Source organism: Protopterus annectens, chromosome 7.part0 (genome assembly GCF_019279795.1).
Source record: "Protopterus annectens isolate FY-2018-M chromosome 7.part0, PAN1.0, whole genome shotgun sequence".
NCBI lineage: Eukaryota > Metazoa > Chordata > Ceratodontiformes > Protopteridae > Protopterus > Protopterus annectens.
The window spans coordinates 973,444,628-973,466,716 of NC_056739.1; the positions used below are offsets into that span (position 1 = coordinate 973,444,628).

General features: G+C 37.7%; 1 protein-coding gene across 2 annotated transcripts in view; it reads right to left on the minus strand.

Annotated features, from left to right (window-relative positions):
* Positions 1-9,116: 9,116 nt before the first annotated feature.
* Positions 9,117-22,089, minus strand: part of LOXL1 (lysyl oxidase like 1) — a 395,821-nt gene continuing 382,848 nt past the window's right edge. Inside the window, exon 7 of one of the 2 annotated variants that reach the window (XM_044077551.1) lies at positions 9,117-9,458. In XM_044077551.1, the coding sequence (XP_043933486.1) occupies positions 9,452-9,458 (7 nt within the window). In that variant the 3' untranslated portion in view covers positions 9,117-9,451. Of the gene's footprint in view, positions 9,459-12,244; positions 12,298-22,089 lie in introns of those variants that run through there. The other variant, XM_044077552.1, reaches the window with a different exon arrangement.

Here is a 22,089-nt window from a genome sequence, read left to right on the forward strand (position 1 = left end):
TATTAGCCATGGCCGCTCTGGTGGCATAGATGGATAAAGCCCTCTCTTTGTCCCAGTTCACCTGGGTTTGATTAGTGGTTCAGGTGACTGGGACAAAGAGGAAGGACAGACATGCCCATTCCAGGTCAGAGGTCATTTGTTGTTGATGCACCATTAGGAGAGGTTTTGTAGTAAGAAAGAAATGCCCTTGAATGTAAAAGTGACAAGCATGAGAGCCAGGCCAGGAAATTGAGAAGTGCAAATAAAGAAAAAAAAACAGGATGGAACCAGAGTAGGCTGAGCCCCCAGGATGACCATGGGATCCACAATTGGACCCAGTGATACTACAGCAAGTCCAGGGGGTAGGAGACAAGCTGGTAGACCAAGCATAGATATGGGGCACTGGAGGCTGGCCAATAATATGAAGTCCCAAGGGGGGACAAAAAAAAAGACTATTGACCATGTAAATAGTACATTTTATTGGATGTCCAAAGCTCTGATTTTGAAATGCAGCTTTTTGGGCCCACAGTTCTGAAACCTTTGACATTGACAGTCCTCTCCCAAGAACTTGTGCATTGTACAAGTACATACTGTAACGTAACATGTATAGGCTATAGGCCTTTCCCATTTGGTGGCTTCAACCCAACATCTACTACTTCTTAGGGGCATTTTAAGGAAACTATTGGAAGTAAATCACTGGTTTCCACAATTAGTGTAATTATGCATTTCAGTGTGAAAGTACACAGATTTGTACAGTTGGGACTTCCATATTCATAATATCTCAAAGCTGAATTACTTTTAATATCTCAAAACCGAATTCATCCAAGTATCATTGAATCACCTGTGCTTTGACATAATGAAAAAATGGCTCCCAGCTGTAATAAGTATCATATCCATGGTGGTGCAGCTGTAGCGTTGTTGCCTCACAGCAAGAGGTTCTCCCGTTCAATTCTCGGCTTGGGTTGGGACTGCCTTCTGTGTGGAGTCTGCATGTCCTCCCCATGGTCGAGTGGGCGTTTGAAAGACATGCATTGAATGGGTGTGCCTGCATTGAAGGTTGGGCATTGGGCTGGCAACTCGACACCATAAAAAACAACTGCCAATCATTAGTGGATCAGAGTTCCGCTGTGGTGACCCCTAACCGGGAAAAGCCGAAAGGCAAACAACAACAACATTGCATTTTCAGTTCTTCTGTGACATCCAAAATGCAGCTGTTTTCACAATGATTTGTTAATTGGTGAAGGATTTGATTTTGTGAGTCCTGATATAAGAAGACACATAGAGCACAGTCACATTTTATGTGTTTCATTTTGCCTCCATGGTTTCATAAACAACATTAAGTCTTGTTCCCATATTAAAGTTCCTGTAGGACATTCAGTAGTTAACCTCTGCTGTAGCCAAAAATGTATTAAACTGAAGCCAGCTAATAAAATGATTTACGCTGATGTTTCAAACAAAAATATGTTAGGAATGCACAGTTACACCAAAGACTGCTGAAATAAAACCTTCCATTTGAGACACTGACATGTTACATGAAGGAAAAAATGATGTCATACATAATTATATACCTGTTGTGTGTTGGCAGTTATTTCCAGTACATCAGACTGCTACAACTGCTGTTAACAATGAACAATGATGTTCTCATATGGACAATGTGCTGCTGAAACAAATAAATCCCTTTGTTAAAGTTGTTTTTTTTTTTATTTTGTGAAAGATTCATAGGTAAATACTAGGCTATCTGAATCTAGATTATTACAAACCTAGCCTGTAACCAAAGGTTAGAATCAAATTGTGTACCTTGCACCTGTTAACTATTATCTCACAACCCCAAAGATAATTAAAAAACTTTTTTATTAACTCCTTCATAGTTCCCATGTATACATTCACAGGTGATTGCTAAGCTAACACCCACAGAGGGCCTTTTGAAGCCTAGCCATGCTTCTCAAGTTGAGAATCAAACCCTGTACATTATGCCAGTGAGGTAAACACTTTAACCATTATGCCAACCCTCCTAAAGGAGCTCAGAAAAATCTAATGTGAAAATTACAGAATTTTTTAATTGGATAGATATAGGTATGTATATATAGAGAGAAAGTGAGATAGATAAACAGATAGATAAAGATACAGAAATAGTATATCCTTTTAAACCTTTAAATTGTCATTTTTACTGTACAATAAAATAGTTATTTTTTTGTTTTTCAGCAGAAAGCAAAAAGCCTTACTGTAATTTATTATACTTGATTCTAGCATACCTCTCAACCTACAGATGTAAAAAAATGTGGACAAAGGCTCTACTACAGTAGGAACATCTGAACAAAAAAATCTGGATGGCTACCTAGCATGAAGTGGGCATACTGAATAGCACAACTTCTCCCACTCCATTATGGTTGTGGAATACTAGCAAACAGAATAAGGTATTTTCCCCTAAGCTGTCCTCATGCCATAGTCAGATACCCTATATACATACAGCTACACACACACACACACACACACACACACACACACACACACACACACACACACACACACACACACACACACGCACCACCACCACCAGAACATTCCGAGTATTAAAATATTCAGTGACTGTAGCCATAACAGAAAGTATATAGGACTTTGCTGCCAAAAAGACCATTTGTTATCATCCCACTTCAGGTATTGCAATCCCTGCTCAAATATCATAGTTCTGCTAAATCAGCTGGATGTCAAATATACAGCAATTATATTTCACTTGGTCAAAAGAAGCCCCTCGGAATCTATAATTGCACAGTACAGATAAAATTATTTTAAGGAACTTCTACTTATGTGCTCAAATGTCACTCTTCACCCCAAGTATGTGTTTGTTTGCAGGCCTCTATTTTCTAGTCCTTATGATGAAATAGCTACAGTAAATAAAGTTGGCCTTAGGTGAACTGGTGCCCTAGACGAAGAACTCCATGAAACCTCCTCCACTGCCCACAACCCCCGATGCACATCCCCAGTGCCTCCCTGCCCCCACTCATTTTCTGGCTTATCCACACCATGCAAATTACATTTCTCATCCCTTTTCTCACAATTTGTCTTACTCTGCAATATGTGCATGCATTTACTCATTTAATACATTCCTAACTTGCTAAGACTGCACTGTAAACACCGTGGAAGGAAGTGCATTAAGCCAGAGGTTTGGGCCATCAGAGCTGTGGAAGTTTTAGATGCATGAGGTGCATATTAGACCTTTTTTTCCAATCTTTTGATCAAATTATGGACTGAACAAAAATTTGACTAAGGAAAGAACTTCAGTGTCATTCTTGAACTTTGCTTTTCCTGCATCCTTTCAACAGGCTCTAAATGACCAAGACTATACTTGTGGAAATAACTTCATTAAGCCAGGATTCTCTGGACTACTAGGCCCCCAGAAGCCATGATGGTTCTAGATACTCTGAGATGCATTTTGGAGCTTTCCTAAACAATATGTTTCATCCAATTATGGCTTGAAAACATCCTGATTAAGGAAAGAAATTCAGTCATTCTTCAACTTTGCTTTTTCCTGCATCCTTTTAATATATCTTAACTGACCGGTAACACACTGTAATAACTGTGGAGTAAACAGATGAACTGAGCCAGGAACTGAGGCTAACTATGATTTCAAAAGCTATGGTGTTTCTAGATGTTCTGAGGTACATTTCATTTTTTTAAACAACCTTTTCATGAAACTATGGCCTGAATGATAATCTTGATTATGGAAAGAAATGCAATGTTACTCTTAACTTTGATTTTTCCTGCATCCTTTCAAAACACCATAACTGACCAGGATTGCACACATTAAATGTGGAGAAAATAAATGATTTAAGCTGGAGGTCTTGGGGCCACTAGGCCCCTAGACACTGTGGACGATCTAGATGATGGAGGTGCACTCTAGACCCTTTTTTCCAACATTTTGATAAAATGATGACCTGAAAAATCTTGATTAAAGAAAGAACTACACTGTTGTTCTTGAACTTTGCTTTTTCCTACATCATTTCAACAAGCCCCAGTCACCAAGACTACACTTGGAGGAAATAACTACATTATGCCAAGGGTCTGGGGACCATTAGGCCACCAGAAGTCATGAGGATTCTAGTTACTCAGAGATGCATTTTAGAGCTTTTTTCTGACCTTTTAATTCAATGATGGCATAAACAATGAACAAATATTGTAATGAAAGAAATTCAATCTTATTTTTATTTATTTATTGTTTTTATTTAAGGAAGAAATACGTTGCATCCAAGACTTAATTCTCAAAACTGTCAAACTAGCAGTCACAATAAACTGAGAAGACACATGTTTGAGAGTATACATAAATCATATCTGAGAATGATACTTACCTCCCTACCCTCCCAAAAATGTTCACCTTCTGTGTATTCCCCCCTCCATTGTTAAACTAGGATGAAAATGAAGGAACAAATGGCCACAGGCATATAAATTTCAGTTCGCTTCTGTCGTACATATACATTGCTTGCCTCCTCACCCCAACCTCCAAAAAACAGCCACAGTCTGTGTATATATCTCTCTGACTGGGATAAAACTGAAAAAAAAAGAACTAATGGAATATAGCCTATTTCAATCTGTAGCTGTCAGGCATATAAACAACATGCCTGCTTACACTCCCATAAAAGAAGGCAATCTGTATATGCATCTAATGTTTATGAGGGAAGTGAAACAAATTATGCACTGTAATGTGTCCGACTTATAATACCTAGGCAGCACATTGCTCCCATGCACGCAACGGTAACATGTCATGTACATCTCTGAAGTTTCTGAGGAAAGTTAAAGAAATAATGAACACACTGTCCCTGGCTCGTGACAAGCTATAGTGATCTGTGCACATCATTAAGCTTTGGGAAGAAAATTAAACTAAGGACATTGTCCCCAGCCCAAAAGAACCTATAATGACCTCCTATGCATACCTCCAAGAAGGGCTAGTTTTAGACTTGGTGGAGATCAGGATAGACACCACTACTATGCTTGTGTCAAACTCCATTTACACAGCCTTGCAGTATGGGGGTCACCATGCCCCCAGAAGCTCTGGAGGTCTGAATGTCCTGTGATACATTCCATGCCTTATTTTTGAAATATGACTTAAACTGAGCAAATCATAAGAGTGTGAGTTACTTTCATCCAGACAGCCTCATCCCCAAAAGGCAGTTATAGCCACTACTGTGTACAATTCAGACATCTGACTTTGGCAGAAGAGGATATCCATGTAATGTAGTTCACCTTTGCTCCACACAAACAGTTGCCATACAATAAAGTATTCCAAGTTGTTTCACACATTTCACATTAGTTATGCAAAGTCAGAATAATGACCAAGCAAAAAAGACAGACAGTTATTTTCCTCTACAGACAGCACCAATTATAGCTACTTTGTGCATATCTCAGCTTTCCAGTTAAGTAATCCATCTTACTTCACACAAACATACATTAGTCTTGAAAGCCAGATAGTAACTGTGCGCAAAGAACATGAAGTCAGTTACTTTCAAGTGACAGCTCCAACCCCAGTAGTTATAGTCACTTCTTGTGCACTTCTGATGACTGTAATAAAAACAATGGCTATATATTATACTTCAGCTCTGAATGTATATGCAAGCAGTAGACATATATTACAAGTATTCAAGTTGCTTCACATAAATCACAGTAATCTTGCAAATGCACACTTTCCTGCAAAACAAAATAGTGACTGTTTAAACTGAGAAAAACAAGAGTGTCAGTGGTTTCTACAGATGGTACCCACCCCTACCCAACAGTTATAGCTAAAAAAGATGGTTGTGTATTGGCTTCCAAGTTCCTTGACACAAATTACATTAATCCTGTAAATCATACCATTGCTAGAAAGCCAGCCAGTAACTGTTTAAACAGAGAACACAGCAAGAAGGTCATTTACTTTCTGCAGACAGCCCTCACTCCCACACATCCATTATAGTTAAAAATGGAAAACATGTTTTGCATTTCACCTTTCTTCCATGTAAACAGTAGTCACACATTAAAGTATTCCGTGCTCCTTCACACAAATCAGAGTAATCCTGCAAAACCAGAATGATGAGCAAAAAGCAGTCATTGGTCGTACTGCCACACAGATAGGCCAGAATCTTTCATTTACTCAAATACATTTTGTTAGTAGCACCTTTTCTGAAGAAAAAGAAACACAAAACTCTTATTTCTGGCATTTCTGACTGACTGTAATCCTCAGTGCCATGGTTTAGCATAAAAGAAATGGACACAGTCAGAAATAACAGAGGGATAAAGGCCAACATCCAGGGACAGATTTTAAATATTTATCTTATAAACTTAGTAAGTTGCAAGAATAACATGTTTTGCTTTAACATGCATTTTTCTGAAGGATATAAAGTCTAAAATTTAAATATATGTCATTATTTAATGACTTCCTCAATTATTTGCCAGAAAACCACAACATCCACATGGAACAGACTAAACGTATGAGGCAAAATCAAAACAGTATTGAGATTATAACAAGGAATGGCACGGCAAGCAAAATCAGGCATGTTCTTCAAAATCAGGGACAGCTGAGGACCAGCAAGTCCCTAACTAATTGAATCAAATATGTGTGGGCTGTAGTCAGAGATTTGTTCATTTCTGTCACCAGGGAAGGCTCACACACATACTTTTTGCATCATTTTCTCTCCTAGAAAATTCTGAACAGAATGTTTTATTAAATGGTTATGGCTTGTTAGTAATAACAGGGACATTTTTAGAGGTGAGGTAATGGTAATGAACTGTAATGTGTATGGCCACCCAAGTCATGTCATGGTAGAAAGATCACACTAAACATAGCTAAGCAAAGGAGGGAAGCAAAAGGCAATGGAGAGATGGAAAATATAACAAACTGAATACAGATGTTTAGAGAACAGCATGAAGAGATAATGATGAATATTTAAAAGAGCAGTAGGAGGAATATATAAAAAAAATAATAGAAGTGCAAATACAAAAGATCTCTTCAAGAAGATTGACAATATTAAGGAAAATTTCCAGGTAAAAATGGGCATGATAAAAGACAAAAATGTTAGGTACCTGACAGCAAGCAGAGGATATTAAGAAAAGTTTGGAAGAATGGGAGTATATCAGGTTGCTGAAGTATTTTCAACAAACATAAATGATTGAAGAAAGTTCTCCAAAACTACCATCAAGGGCAGAAGAGTTTCCCTTTTTCTCTACTATTGTACAAACTCAGAGTTAGTATGCATATGTTTGTGGGGGATCTCCCCCCTATATGGAGGAAGGTGTAAGGGGACTTATACCAATGCAAAAAACTTTCTTTTGGATGCTCACTGAAAGCAGTTTTGCTGAACATTTTTTGAAGTTTTTGCATTCATCAAAAATGCTTTTGGTGAGTTGATATGAATCTGACAAGAATATACCATGGGACTATATAAGAATGAACATAGCATCACTGAAATGTATGATGGTATCTTCTGTTACCAAGATTATACTGATGATTAAAATTAACTAGGCCCTAGAAAGCTTTGCTAATAACAGTAGCAAGTGATGAAATTCCACCTAAAATGTTTAAAATCTTGCAAAATAATGCACTTCCATCATTGCTTGGAATTTGCCAGCAAATATGGAAAAAAACAACAGTGGTCATGGGATTGAAAAATGTTAGTTTATATTCTAATCCTAAAAAAATTGTCAATGCTAAGGAGTGTTCAAATTATCAAATAATTGGACTTACATCACAGAGTAGTAAGGTAATGCTCAGGATCCTGCAAGCAAGACTCTAGCAGTATATACTGGACAATAACTGCTAGATGTGTATGACAGAGGCACCAGAGAACAAATTGCAAATATCTGTGGGAAAGTAGAGAAAACAACTGAGTTCCAAAAGTATTTATATCTATTTTATTGGCTACTCTAAAGACTTTGACTGTGTAGACTATAACACACTGAGGCAAGTTCTAGGGAAAGTGGGGATACTGGGTCACCTAATATGTTTCCTAAGGAATGTGTATGCAGAAAAAGAAGCAACAGTTAGAAATGACTATGGAACAAATGACTGCTTCAAAACTAGCAACAAGGCTTTATATTGTAACCTCCCATGTAAAATGCTGGAACTGCTGGAGAAATATTAATAACCTCAAAAACGTAGAGGGTATCACTTTGATGGGAGAAGCTAAGAAAGAGTTGAACAGCCATTTGAGGAAGATAAATGCTGAACATGCAAAAGCAGCTGTTTACCACCCAGTATAAACAAAACTAAAATTGCATTATTAAGTCTTTGCAAATAGATGGAAAAGTGCAGGCAGGGACAGATTTTATTTTCTTGGGCTCAAAGATCTCCGCATATGTTGAATGCAGCCATGAAATTAAAACTGGTGCCTTGGAAGGGAAGCTATGACAAATCTGGATAAGATCTTAAAGAGCAGAGACATCATTCTGCCAACAAAGGTCCAAATAATCAAAGCTGTGGTTTTCCCAGTAATAACATATGTCTGTAGAAGTTGGAATATAAATTAGTCTGTGGGCTACAAAATTATTACTTTCAATCTGTGGTGTGGGAGAAAGCTAAGCTTTCTGAGAATTTCATGGGCTGCAGGAAGATCAAATCAGTAGTACTTATGGAAGAAAACCCACACTGTTCACTGAAAGGCCTGATAGTAAAAACTAAACCTAAAGTACTTTAGCAGTATATCACAAAGACAAGATTAATAATGATGCTTGGAAAGACTGATGGCAAAAGAAGAACTGGATGGCAGAAGCTAATATTACTTATGGTATAAATATGAATTTGAAAGAAAACGTGCTAGTTGTTGACAAATAGGCCTTGTTTACTGAAGTACTTGAGGTTATGAAGAGTCAGAATTGACTAAAAAACTAATACAACATTATTATCATTATTTAATATTATTATTATTATTATTATTATTATTATTACATTTGAGTCAAATATTGAAGACAGGGTAAAAGTTTAAAGTGCTATACACTTTGTAGTCTCTAACATAAAAGCTGTCTTTTAATAAAATACAAAGTTATGCAGGCAAATCTATCATTGATTCCAACTAACAAAAAATATTTTAAGTCAGTTTCAGATCCTTATAAGATTATTTAAAAATAATAAAAAGCATTTTATTAGAATTGTTTAAAACAAATATAATTAGTTCTGCCTGCCTGATAGTGATAAAGACTTAATAATGGTTTAGTATTCCTTTTAGAGAATATTCTGGAAATGTCTACATATAGCATTCTAAATTCCTCACAGAGTTAATAAAATAAAAAAAAAACATATACAGTAATGCATATTGAAGGTGTAATAATATGCTGAAGGTAGATTAGCAGTATTTTTACAAAATTGTATTTATTATCTGAATTTTGGATTAATTTCCAGATATCTGCCCAGTCATTATGGGCAGATACATTTCAAGTAACCAAATATTTGTTTCTGTTTAATGTTCCCATTCTTCTGTGTGCTGTTAAGGACAAGGTGCCCCTTCTTCGGTATCTGTTAGAAACTGCTTGAAAGACAAAAAGAAAATATAAAAAGCCTAATTCACCCAATTTTTCTGAATTTATTGAATGAACCTTTAGAGTATATGATAACAAAATCAACACTCTTTGCATGAATGTGAAATAGTCAATAGTGATTTTTAAATTCTGGTCAAAATTAACAAAGTTTAAGAAATATAATAAAGATACTTGATAAGTTCATGACAACTGTACAAAACCTGAATATCTGATGCAGCATAGTCTCTTTTTGACAGTACAACTGTTTCATATTTAAACTAAATTTGACAAGCCTTGTAAATGGTAAATGCAGTTAGTTTAGGCAGTGTTAGAGTGATGTTAGTTACATTCATAGCTGAAGTAAGTGTTTCATTTATACTTAAATGCATAGAATGCATCATTCTAATGCCTATATATTGAAGTGCATTTTTTTATTTGTAATGTTTAATAGCTGTTTGATCTTAGCTGGAAATGTATTTTGTAAAAAAAAAAAAAAAGAAAAAAACAAAGAATAAACATTTTGTCACAGAAATAATTATTCACTAAAAATGACAGTGATGTAAAATGCAAAGTTCCACAGCACATCAGTCTTTAACATTACCCAACAACAAATAAATGCAATTGATTGTTTGGTTTAAAATATTCTACTTGATATTTGAAAATGCACATATTGTAGCATGCTATATTTCTACTGTATGCACTTACTTTATTCCAACACTGAAAGCCTGAAAGATTCAAGAGGGTGAAGGATACTATACCACAAAAACAGTTATAGTTTAAGCAGACATTGTAAGGTTTGTTTAAAATTATATATTTTCCTCTTGATGAACCCATTCTGTCACTCAAACCCTTGCTAGCAAAAATCCCTTTAGATTGTCTGCCAAATCATGTTTATTAGGGTCTATACTAGATCAGTGAACGCTTAAACAAGCAAACGCTGATTGATCGACCTTATTTTAGTGAATGTTCAAAATATTGAAGCAACAGAAACCCAAATTTTTTCCTAGGAAAAGAATTTGGTTGTCCGTTTCTGTTGCTTTGGTATTTTCAGTGCTGTGGTGGAAAGTTACGGGTCAGATTCAGGTAAGTGTGTGATTGTGTGGATGTGAATGTTAGGGTGGGTTAGGTGAGTTAGGGTTAGGGAGCGGGTGAGGTGAGTGTGCGATAGTGATGGACCTTAGGGTTAGGGTTTGGGTTAAGGTAAGTGGATAGTTAGTGGTGTGTGCATAGTTTAGTGTAGGGTTAGGTGCCAGATTTTAGGTGTATGTGTGTGGATTTCTGTTTGTTCGGTGTGCTTGTGTTGTGTGTATGTGTTTTGGATCAGCAATTTTTTCCCTAGGGAAAAAATCACTGATCTGACAGTTCGAGATTGTAAGCTTTCGCTTACATAAGGTCGATCAATCAGCGTTCGCTGATCTAATATAGACCCCTTCTCTGTACTGAATACTTTAAAATAAAAGTTATGTTAGCTTATTCAGACTGTGGCCAGTGCTTTGAACAATTACTGGAAGTTACAAAAAATAACATCTGCTTTGACAGTCATATCCAGATCTCCATATGCCATGATGATACATACACTTTGTAGCAACTGGGAAGTACTTTCCTTTAGTTAAAGATTCTCAAGTGTCAGAAGTCCTTCCATTGTCATGTCTTCATATTGCTTCTCTCACTTTAGGACAGAATACTACATAAATGGTTCAGTCTTTGTTCTTAGTTTTGATGTCCAGTTTGGCAGGTTAGAGGGAGCAGGTTTATGCTAAATATCAGCCCAAAAGGTTGTAACCACAGTCTACCTTACCCCTGTTTGTGTGTGAATGCAAGCAGAAACGTTTACATAAGCATGATCCTCCTTTGTCAGTCCACAGTGAAAGTCACCTATATAGATCAGCAGGTGTGTGTGTGTGTGTGTGTGTGTGTGTGTGTGTGTGTGTGTGTGTGTGTGTGTGTGTGTGTGTGTGTGTGTGTGTGTGTGTGTGTGTGCATGTGTGTGTGTGTGTGAGATTGACTGATTGTTCTTAAATCATTTCTACAACTTTTCTCCAGATCTTTCATACAAAGTGAATTTGCCTTGATCATGATGATAGCCATCTGGAAAAATCAAGCTAAGTAAGAAAAGCTTCTGCCAACAATTTTTTTATTGTTAGCAGATGTCCAGGTTATGCTTCAAGCCTTAGTTGGTTAATTAGACAGATGCACATGCGCTTATCAGGGATTGTCTGGTTTTCTGGACAGAGAACTAGATCAAGCTTGACTCATTGCAGGACTCTGAAAAGGCTCCATTCGTGTGTGTGTGTGTGTGTGTGTGTGTGTGTGTGTGTGTGTGTGTGTGTCTGTGTGTGTGTGTGTGTGTGTGTGTGTGTGCTCGTGTGTGTGTGTGTGTGTGTGTGTGTGTGTGTGTGTGTGTGTGTGTGTGTGTGTGCGTGCGCACATGTGTGTGATTGATTGTTCTTAAACCATTTCTACAACTTTTCTCCAGATCATTCATACAAAATGAATTTGCCTTGATTGTGATGATGGCCATCTGGAAAAATCAAGCTAAGTAAGAAAAGCTTCTGCCAACAGTTTTTTTCACTGCTAGCAGATGTCCAGGTTATGCTTCAAGCCTTAGCTGGTTGATTAGATAGATACACATGCGCTTATCAGGGATTGTCTTGTTTGCTGGACAGAGAACTAGATCAAGCTTGATTCATTGCAGGACTCTGAAATGGCTTCATTCGTGTGTGTGTGTGTGTGTGTGTGTGTGTGTGTGTGTGTGTGTGTGTGTGTGTGTGTGTGTGTGTGTGCCAGTGTGTGCATCTATGTTTCTGTTTAAATGCTTTTGTTTTTCATTGTCTTCCAAATCAAGACCTGCAAGGAAGGAAAGAAAAAAATAACTATAGTGTGAAGAAAAATGTAAATCACAGTTAATAATCATAACACTGGCTAAGGAAGCAAATTCCATAATAATACCCACAGCCTGCCTGCAGAAAAAAATGACATTACTCAACCTTTTGGCTCCAAAAAGTTCAACAAGAGGTTGATGAAACATAAAGTGGGATGCCTTTGCTTCAGCTAAGAATCTAGTAAATGCAAAAAATATCAACTGTTTTAGTCATCTATGTCCAATACTGCCTACAGAAAACTAAATCTGATTAAATTAATACAGATGTCATCCATAATATAATTCTAACACTATGTCATTTATTAAGTTGTGATAAGAAAGAGATAAGTCAGATTTCAATGCTTTGTCCTTCAGTAACATAAACTCCCTGCAATAAAAAAATAATAGTAATCATGTATGTAACTAATAACGCAGCAAAGACTGTAGCCTAGCATTTTAGGAGCAGTGGATGGTAAGGAAATTCACCAAATTAAAAATACTCCAAAATTAAGATGAAGGTGTGCATTTACTGTTGGCCTTGAAGTAGTAGTGGCCTTACCAACAGACCGGTCACTCTAGTTTGTATTGATATTTAGTGCCATTTAAAGTTACTTGCCTATGACTTTTGATGCACTGTCCACTGTGGAAAACTGTATTGTTTTATCACTGCACTTCAGTTTAAAACATTAGAGAGGGATATGCCCTATTGTCTAGCCATTCCAATGGATCTAAAAACCTTATTTGCAGTTCAACAGCACTTTCCTGTTGACATAATCTTGCAATTGATATAACAGAAATCCATCAAATTGCCAGCAGTAAATCTGGAGGCTACTGAATTTTTAAGTTTCAGGTACTTCACTATTTACTTATCCTAAGAAAAGAGGTATCGGGAGAAAATAAAATATATCAACAACTTAAACTGAAGAAATTAGAATCATTTGCTGCATCATACATTAAAATGAGTTATTGTATTTCACATTTGAATAAATTATAGCATTGTATGTTTCATTAATGAGTACCCTGCACTCGTAATTGTACCAGTGACAAGAATAAGTAAACTATACTTTTAACAAGAGTAAGTCATATGATTGCACTATTATAGTACACTAGTAATAACAACTGTCTTTCTGCTTTTCCTGGCTAGGGGTCGCCACAGCGGAACTCTGGTCCACTAATGATTGGCAGTGAATTTGTATGGTGTTGAGTTGCCAGCTCGGTGTCCATCCTTCAAAGAAGGCACACCCACACATGCACACACCTACCTGCATGTCTTTAAATTCACTCGACCAGGGGGGAGGACAAGTAATATCATTCCAGTAGTGAATAGTACTAGTAACAAGAGTAAGTCATATGCTTGCACTATTACAGTACACTTGCAATAAGAATAAGTAATATATTTTCAGTAGTGAATAGTACTAGTAACAAGAGTCAGTCATATGCTTGCACTATTACAGTATACTTGTAACAAGAATAAGTAATATCTTTCCAGTAGTGAATAGTACTAGTAACAAGAGTCAGTCATATGCTTGCACTATTACAGTATACTTGTAACAAGAATAAGTAATATCTTTCCAGTAGTGAATAGTACTAGTAACAAGAGTAAGTCATATGCTTGCACTATTACAGTATACTTGTAATAAGAATAAGTAATGTCTTTCCAGTAGTGAATAATACTAGTAACAAGAATAAGTCATATGCTTGCATTAGTAAACTATACTAGTGACAATAATAAATCACATGTACTGCTATGTTCATAGCTTCACATATATGATTACCTGGCTTATGAGCTACTGGACTTCAGGAAACTTAACTGCTTCAATTCCATCTTGATAATTTCTATTTCCCATATACACATAGATCAAGATCATTTCTAAAGAAAATTAAAGACTGACTTCTGTTTATAAGGACAGTGTATTCCTTAATCATTGAAGGTGCTATGTAATGCATCTGTATTTTTCTATTATTGATATTTATTTTATATTAGATCCCCTACTTTGATGTTAGCTCTTCTATCTGTGTATCTCAGGCATAGCCTTTCAAATATAAAAGGCAATGAACACTTCTAAGTAATCTAGAAAACATAACAGAATATATTGACAATCCCTAAACTCTAATTTTATGTTAAGGAATTGCTCTACCTTTTCAATTAATTTCATATGATGTGTTTAATGTTTACAAAATACAGCACTGTATTCAGTAATGGGTCACATCAGTTTGATATAAAGTTGTATAATGATCTTCATAGAGTGACTACCTATAGGTTCATAGGTTCATAGGTAGGTACTAAGCTATTGGCCCTAGGGCCTATATAAGCCTTGCCAAATGGTATCCTGGCTTTCGCCACCAAGAAAATTATTTTCCTGTGCCCATGTTGAGCAGAGCCACAGAAGTGATCCCTGGGGTGAATTTCCTATCTCCCATCCAATCATCAAGATTTTTCTTGAAGAGTGCTAATGAGGAGCTTTGTTTGATATAGATAGGTAGTTTGTTCCAGAGTATGGGAAGTCTCTGGGACAGGAATCTATCCCTCCAGCATATTCTGTTTATTGTGGTGACAAGGTTTAGGTCCCTAGACCATGTAGCTCAGAGGGATTGGGATTTCTTTAAATGGAGCATGTCCAACAGCTCTGGGTTTGACATAGCTTTGTATGTTAAGCAGAGATCACCTCTGAGTAGGCGATATGAGACGGAGTAAAGCTGGAGTTTTTTGAGACGGTCTGCATAGGGTATCTGTTTGAGGCTGGTAATCCTCTTTGTGAAGTATTTCTGCGGCCTTTCCAGTTGTTGTAGATGTCTTGTGAAATACATACCAAAAGGGACATTCTACTCTATAATGGGTCTAATGAGTGATGAGTGGAGGGGAACAATGACCTCTTTTTTCCTGGATGAGAAACCTTTTGTGATGAGGTGTGCCATGTAGAAGGATTTCCTGACTACTGTGGCGATATGATTATCAAAGGAGAGACTACTGTCCACATGTGTCCCAAGGTCTCTTATCAAACTTTCGGTGTTAAGTAGACTACTGCCTATGTGATAGTTCATGAGTACAGAGTTTTTGCCAAAAGGGATGACAATGCACTTATTGGCATTCAGCTTGAGGCCATGGCTTTGACACCAGGCATCTGTCTCAGTGAGGCCCTTTTGTAGGATGTCACCATCATTAGGAGTTTTGATTATGGTTGCTAGTTTGCAGTCATCTGCAAACTTCATTAGCCAAAGACCTTCTGTGTTAGCCTATACTTCAGAGAAGTAGATACCAAACAGGAGAGGACCCAGGACTGAACCCTGTGATACTCCACTTGTCACTGGTCTGATGTTGGATTTGGAGTCTGCTACTTTCACAGTGTGGGTTCTGTCAGTGAGCCAGTTGGCAACCCATCTTGTGACATAGGGATTTTTATCTAGTTTAGTGAGTTTATCTATAATTCCAGAGTGGGGGATGGTGTTGAAAGCCTTGGCGAGATCTAGATAGGCTGTGTGAATCACCTTACCATCATCTACAGCTTTGGTGACCGCTTCAAAGAAGTCTATCAGGTTTTGGAGACATGATTTGCCTTTTACAAACCCGAACTGGGTAGGGTCCAGAGTTTGGAGATCACCAACGTCATTGTTTATAAGTTCCATGATGATATGTTCCATAGCCTTGCAGACCAGGCTCATCAGGCTAATGGGGCAGTAGTTCCCGGAGTCCGTGGTGGCTCCCCCTTTGTGGAATGGGATAACCGTTGCTGTGCACCATTCAGTGGGCACAAAGCCTGAGGTGAAGCTATGACTAAACATGGTACTTAGGTGGGGTGCCAGTTCATTCTGTAGTTCATGTAGAACACAGCCTGGGATGTTGTCAGGTCTCAGGGATACTGTGTTCTTGGCTTTGGAGAGTGTGTTTTTTACCTGTGCAGCCATGATTACAGGAACTTTGCATTCTTCCGGTATAGAGATTGGTCCTTTAGGGGGATGAGAGGGGGGTAAAGTTAGCACTGAACCTATCTGCCAGGATGTTGGCAATATCAGTTGGTTCTGTATATTTAGTGCCATTGTGCTGTAATTCAGAGCAGATCTGTGTGTTGCCATTGAGATTCTTGACATAGCTATAGAATGCTTTGTGGTTGCCTTTAGAATCAGTGGCGATTTTGTTTTCATAACTAGCTTTGGAGGATTTTATGAGGGATTTCAGCTGACCAGGGAGTTCCTCCAATCATGGGATTTTACTCTTTTTTGCAACAGTTTCTTTCTTCTGTTGCAGAGTTTGTTTATGGCAGGGGGCCACCAGATTGGCTTCCTTTTTTTGGAGGACAGTATCTTGGTTCTGTTAGGGATTGCATAATCCATGCACTTGTATAAGTGCTTATAAAGTGCATTTGTACAGGATTCAGCAGTTGTACCTCTATTGTCCATCAGCATGGATGCCAGGAAGTTTGCCACTTCTGTCTTAAGGAGTGTGAAGTTGGCTTTGGAGAAATTGTTTATGGTGGTTTCCCTAATGGGGGTGGGGGTTGGAAGTGGATGTCTGGGGTGATTAGCTTGTGGTTGGATCTGACCAACGAGGAATTGACCTCTGGTGTGGAACACCAGTTGCCCATGTTGGTAATGACCAGGTCTATGATATTGCTGCCCCTGGTGTGGGTGTGGATAAGTTGATCCAAGGTGTTGGAATTTATGAATTCCAGAAAACACTGAGCACAAGAGTTGGTACATGAGTAGTTTTCCCAGTTAATGGTGGGGTAGTTGAAATCGCCCATTATTAGGGTGTTAGGTTGTACCCTAATATTTTCCAGTGTATCAAGAAATGAGGAGTGGGAATCCTGGGGCATGGTAGGGGATCTATAGCAAGCTACACTTTGGATTGCGGTCTTGCCCAGAGTTAGTTGCACTTGGATAATCTCGGATGCTTTATGCTGAGCAACTAGCCTGGAGGTGTGGATATCCTTAATGAATATGGACATGCCGCCTCCTTTAGTGTTTTGGTCCAGGTTAGGTGGCCGAAAGGTGTGGTATGAATTATAGCCTGGTAATGTAGGGGTGGTCTTTGGAGCCTTGAACCAGGTCTCTGTCACTACACAGATGTCGATGTTCTCCATTTTAAGGAGTGCCTTGAGTGAGTGCATTTTGAGGTTTAGACTTCTAGCATTTAGTAGCATTACCCTCAGATTTTGCTTGCATGTATCTGTTACGGTGGTGAATTTGTCATTTGAACCTTGCCTAAAAAAGGCACTATAGGGGTAGCAAGAGCCTTAGCCAGTATCCAGAATCCCAATGGCAACAGGTGCAGGCCATCTCTGGCAAAGCATCATGGTTTTTCAATCATGTCATCCCAGGCAGACAGATACTGGATCCCCTTAGAATGACACCAGAGGCTTAGCCAATTGTTGAAGTCAATCATTTTGCCCTTGTACTGTGGTATCATTCTGCCCCTTAGAATTAGATTAGACATCAACAGTAAATATGTATAAACATATACATCCCCTGACACTTGTTTGTATATACTGTATGTGCAGGAGTGTGTGTGTATTTGTCCACATCATTTACAAAATGACCAGTTTAGGACTGTCATAAATATGTGCAACCTACAGATGTGCAAGGAATAGCATGCTGTGAACAATTCATTTTAGTTGTGCTAAGGACACATTTTGTAATTTATTTCCACAATTAATGGAGCGCATGATGTTCTTGCTGTGCACCTCTACAGTTTGCCATAGCAGTAGCATTGTGCTCTGCATGTCAGTCGTTCTGTGAGAGCTAGGGTCAGCTGTAGACATGAAAGGCCTACACCAGTGCATAATGGCCACAACTGTGGCAATGCTAATATGTATGTACAGAGAATCAGTAGTTGTCATGGCTATGCCAATTAGATGTCTTTGCTTTTGCACACTGTGTACCCAGATACTAGTACTCACTGAACAACAGCATTGTTTCTAATGTTCTGTACATTACAGTACAAATGCTGCTGCTCATCTAAAATCTGCTGTGCAGCATGTCACTGTAGCACCCTGCTCTGGTGCCTTCATGATAACTTATTTTCTTTATTTGAATTTGTCAATGCATGGTTATGACTGCATTACTACATGGCTCAGGCCCTATAGCTTAGTTTTCAGTATTTTACATTATGAATCGGGTTTATATTATAACATCGAAGTTCTTAAACATCGAATGTTAAAATATCGAACCCCAAACACTGAAATCTGAAAACATCGAACAGTCAGAATAGCAAATTTTTTCCCAGGGAAAAAAATCGCTATTCTGAGAGACATACACACAACACAAACACACACAAAAAACAGCAATCCACACACATACACTTAAAATCCTACACCTAAACCTAAACTAAACTTTACATGCACTACTAGCTATCCACTTACCTTAACCCAACCCTAACCCTAAGGTCCATCACTATCACACACTCACCTCACCCGCACCCTAACCTTAACTCACCTAACCCGCCCCCAACCCTAACCTACACACAACCGCACACTTACCTGACCCGCACCCTAACCCTAACTCACCTAACTCACCCGTAACCCTAACCTATGCACAATCGCACACTTACCTGACCTGCGCCCTAACCCTAACTCATATAACCCGCCCCCCTAACCCTAACATCCACACAACCGCACACTTACCTGACCTGCTCCCTAACCCTAACTCACCTAACCTGCCCCCTAACCCTAACCTACACACAATCTCACACTTACCTGAACCCGACCCATAATGTTCCAACATATCAAACGCTGAAAACAGCGAAGCCACAGCAACAGCCCACCGAATTCTTTCCGTGGGAAATAATTTGTTGTCCTGCACCTTCACTGTTTTCAGCATTGGACATTACGGGTTCAATATTATAACATTCGATGTTTATAAAATTCAATGTTATAATATAGACCCTATGAATCATATCCAGCACTTGCATCCTTCACTTGCATGGCTGCTGCTTATTCTGGCCCATAGCGGTACACATACATCTACACTCGTCTGCTTATTTCACATACAGTATTCATTTTTGAACTGCACAGAGCTACAGAGCTGGGATTAATCAATGCATAAACCATAGACTCTACAGTCCTGAATTTCACCCTTAAACGTTGTTATTAATATGGATTCAAAATCCAAAATATGTTAGACTTCCAGACTAAAACCCTTGTGACCAAACCACACCACCTGTGGGTAAATCCAGCATTACCCACCCAGCTGTGGGTTACTGCTATAATATACCACACCCACTCATCATTTTTTGCTATAATATATGACTCCAAGTTATCATAATTTGTTTTGTTATTTTTATCAGTATCAACATCAAAATGTCCCTAATGTTTGCTAGACACTGCATTTTGTAGGTGTTTATTACTGTTAGCTGCACAAGGATGCCAATAACATTTTTGACATTTTATTAGCATCTTCAGATGTTTTGGATTACTAATACTATGTCAGGAATGGACTTCATTCCTAAGAAAGGATATGATTAGAGTTTACAAAATTAGTATTCCTTCAGTCTTTGATATTTGCTAAATGTGCTCTTCTCTGTACTTGCAATGTACCCATTAATGCCCTCTTCTGCTGTTCATATGGACTTAAATGTATCAGTAGCATATTTAACTAAGATTGAAAATCTATTAGTACTATTGTTCCTACTATGACTGGAACCATTTTGGAATCTTATCCCAAACTGCTCTAGTTTTTGTTTGCATATCCTAGCATTTTATGATGTTGTGTCTCTCAGTACACAGAAAACTATAATTGCTAGGTGTACCTATTTTAATGATTCTTGATATTGTTGTCCTTTTTTCTTTGACTACTATAGCTGCCTTTCTTGCTTCTACTTTCTTAATTGTTTGTACTGGATGATACCATGTGACCATAACATCTTCATTTTCCTCATTTTGAGTAATTCTTTGTGGTTCATGTTTCCAATGGCTCTCAGCTGTGTGTATATTGTAGTGTTTACACAATTCTCATCGCAACAGTCATGACACATTCTTGTGCCTTTCAAAATACAGACTTTCAGCTATGAATATATTTATTAAAATCAGCAATAAGATGTGCACCATTTCTAGCCCTGTATTACACAACCTATATTTGTTGCACTCTCCTACTTTTTTCATAGACTTTGAACCAATGTGCATGGAGTCTATTGTCTCCAACTGCCATTATTAATCTTTCTTCCTTTGGTTTAAGTTCCCCTCTATTTAACTTTTCATGCATCAAATCTTGATCAGCATATAGTTGTTGCAGGAGCTCTCTGTGTTCATCCCTACCTCAACATTATGTTGATACAGATGATACTAACTGTACCCCCAATAAATTCAGAGAAAAGGTGTGCCATATTTTTAGATTCCCTTTAATTTTATTTCTTTTCTTCTCTTTTTCCCATTCCAGTGTTTTAACATTTTAATATGTTGGCATGAATACAGCCACACACCTGGACTGTACAGTTGACTACAACTATATTCAGAACATGCAGAACTTTCTAAGGGATAGTATCCTGTGGAGCATAACACTTTGCCATATTTAATTTATAGATGGATGCTTCACTGTATTTATTGTTGTAGTCCAGAACATGACCGAATGATACTGTTGGGTTGAGGTGATCAGGCAACCTTTATAATATCTGCTTCTTTTTGCTTTTGTGGCATTCTGGAGACTCCTCCAGTACAAAGGCAATCAAAAGAAAACCATGAACCATGGCAAAAAAAAATCTAGGAGATCAGATGACTCTAAATACAAGATCAATTATTTAAAAAACATCCTTCAAAAACAGTAAATAACATGTAATGCCAGCTTTTAGAAAAAAATCAAATAATTCTATCATTCTTCAGGCATGCATATACAGCAAATGCCACAACATTTGAATGCAGCACTTAACATTCAATCAGTTTTAATTATCAAATTAAAATAGGTAGTTTATCAATTAGCAATGTATTATGACTGATTTTATATATCATACTGCACATTACAACTGTGTGTAATGGTATCTGGTCAGAGCAATGCAATCTGAATGAATATTTAATCTTCTATCTATTGTATATAATCAATTATTAGAGCTTTTCTCCCTGAGTCCCTTCTGTATGTTTGCCTTGACCAGTACAGTAAACCTAGTAAACAAAATCAATCAATCAATCAATCAATAAATCATCATCTATACGTGACTAAAAGGAATGTTTATCTGTCAGGCACATTATTTACAAATTTCTGTTTAGGATGTTGTCAGCGTGTACTATGTATTCAGTTCACTGTTACAGTTGCAATATATTTACCTTTAAAAGTTTTTCTGTATTACATAGAAATCTAGCAGTACAGTAAGTAGGAAAGTAATTAATATGATAATGAGACCCAAATATTAATTACATTTCCCTATCACACTGCCGAAGTTTCAAAACTCCAAAGACCATATGTCCGAAGTTTTGAAACTCTGAAAATTGTCTATTGGAATTGCTGCATAGCACGGAACCCGGGATTTGCAATTTTCCTCACTGTAGTGTGATCTTGGAGTTGGTATATTTAAGTAGCGGGGGGTGTGGGGGTGCAGGTAGGCTTGCCCCCTGCGAAAGCATACAGGAAAGTTGTTTTTATTTTCCTGGGGTTTTATTTTCAGAATTTCAAAACTTCGGGTATATGGTCTCGGCCATATGGTCTGCGGAGTTTTGAAATTTTGGCGATGTGATAGGGATTCATTAATTACAAACTCTGATCCACCTCTCTTCATATAATTTTAGTCTTCTTTATGACTCAATAATGAGCCTAAAGCAAATATCAGATACAAGATTGCATCACTGTGACACTAACATCAC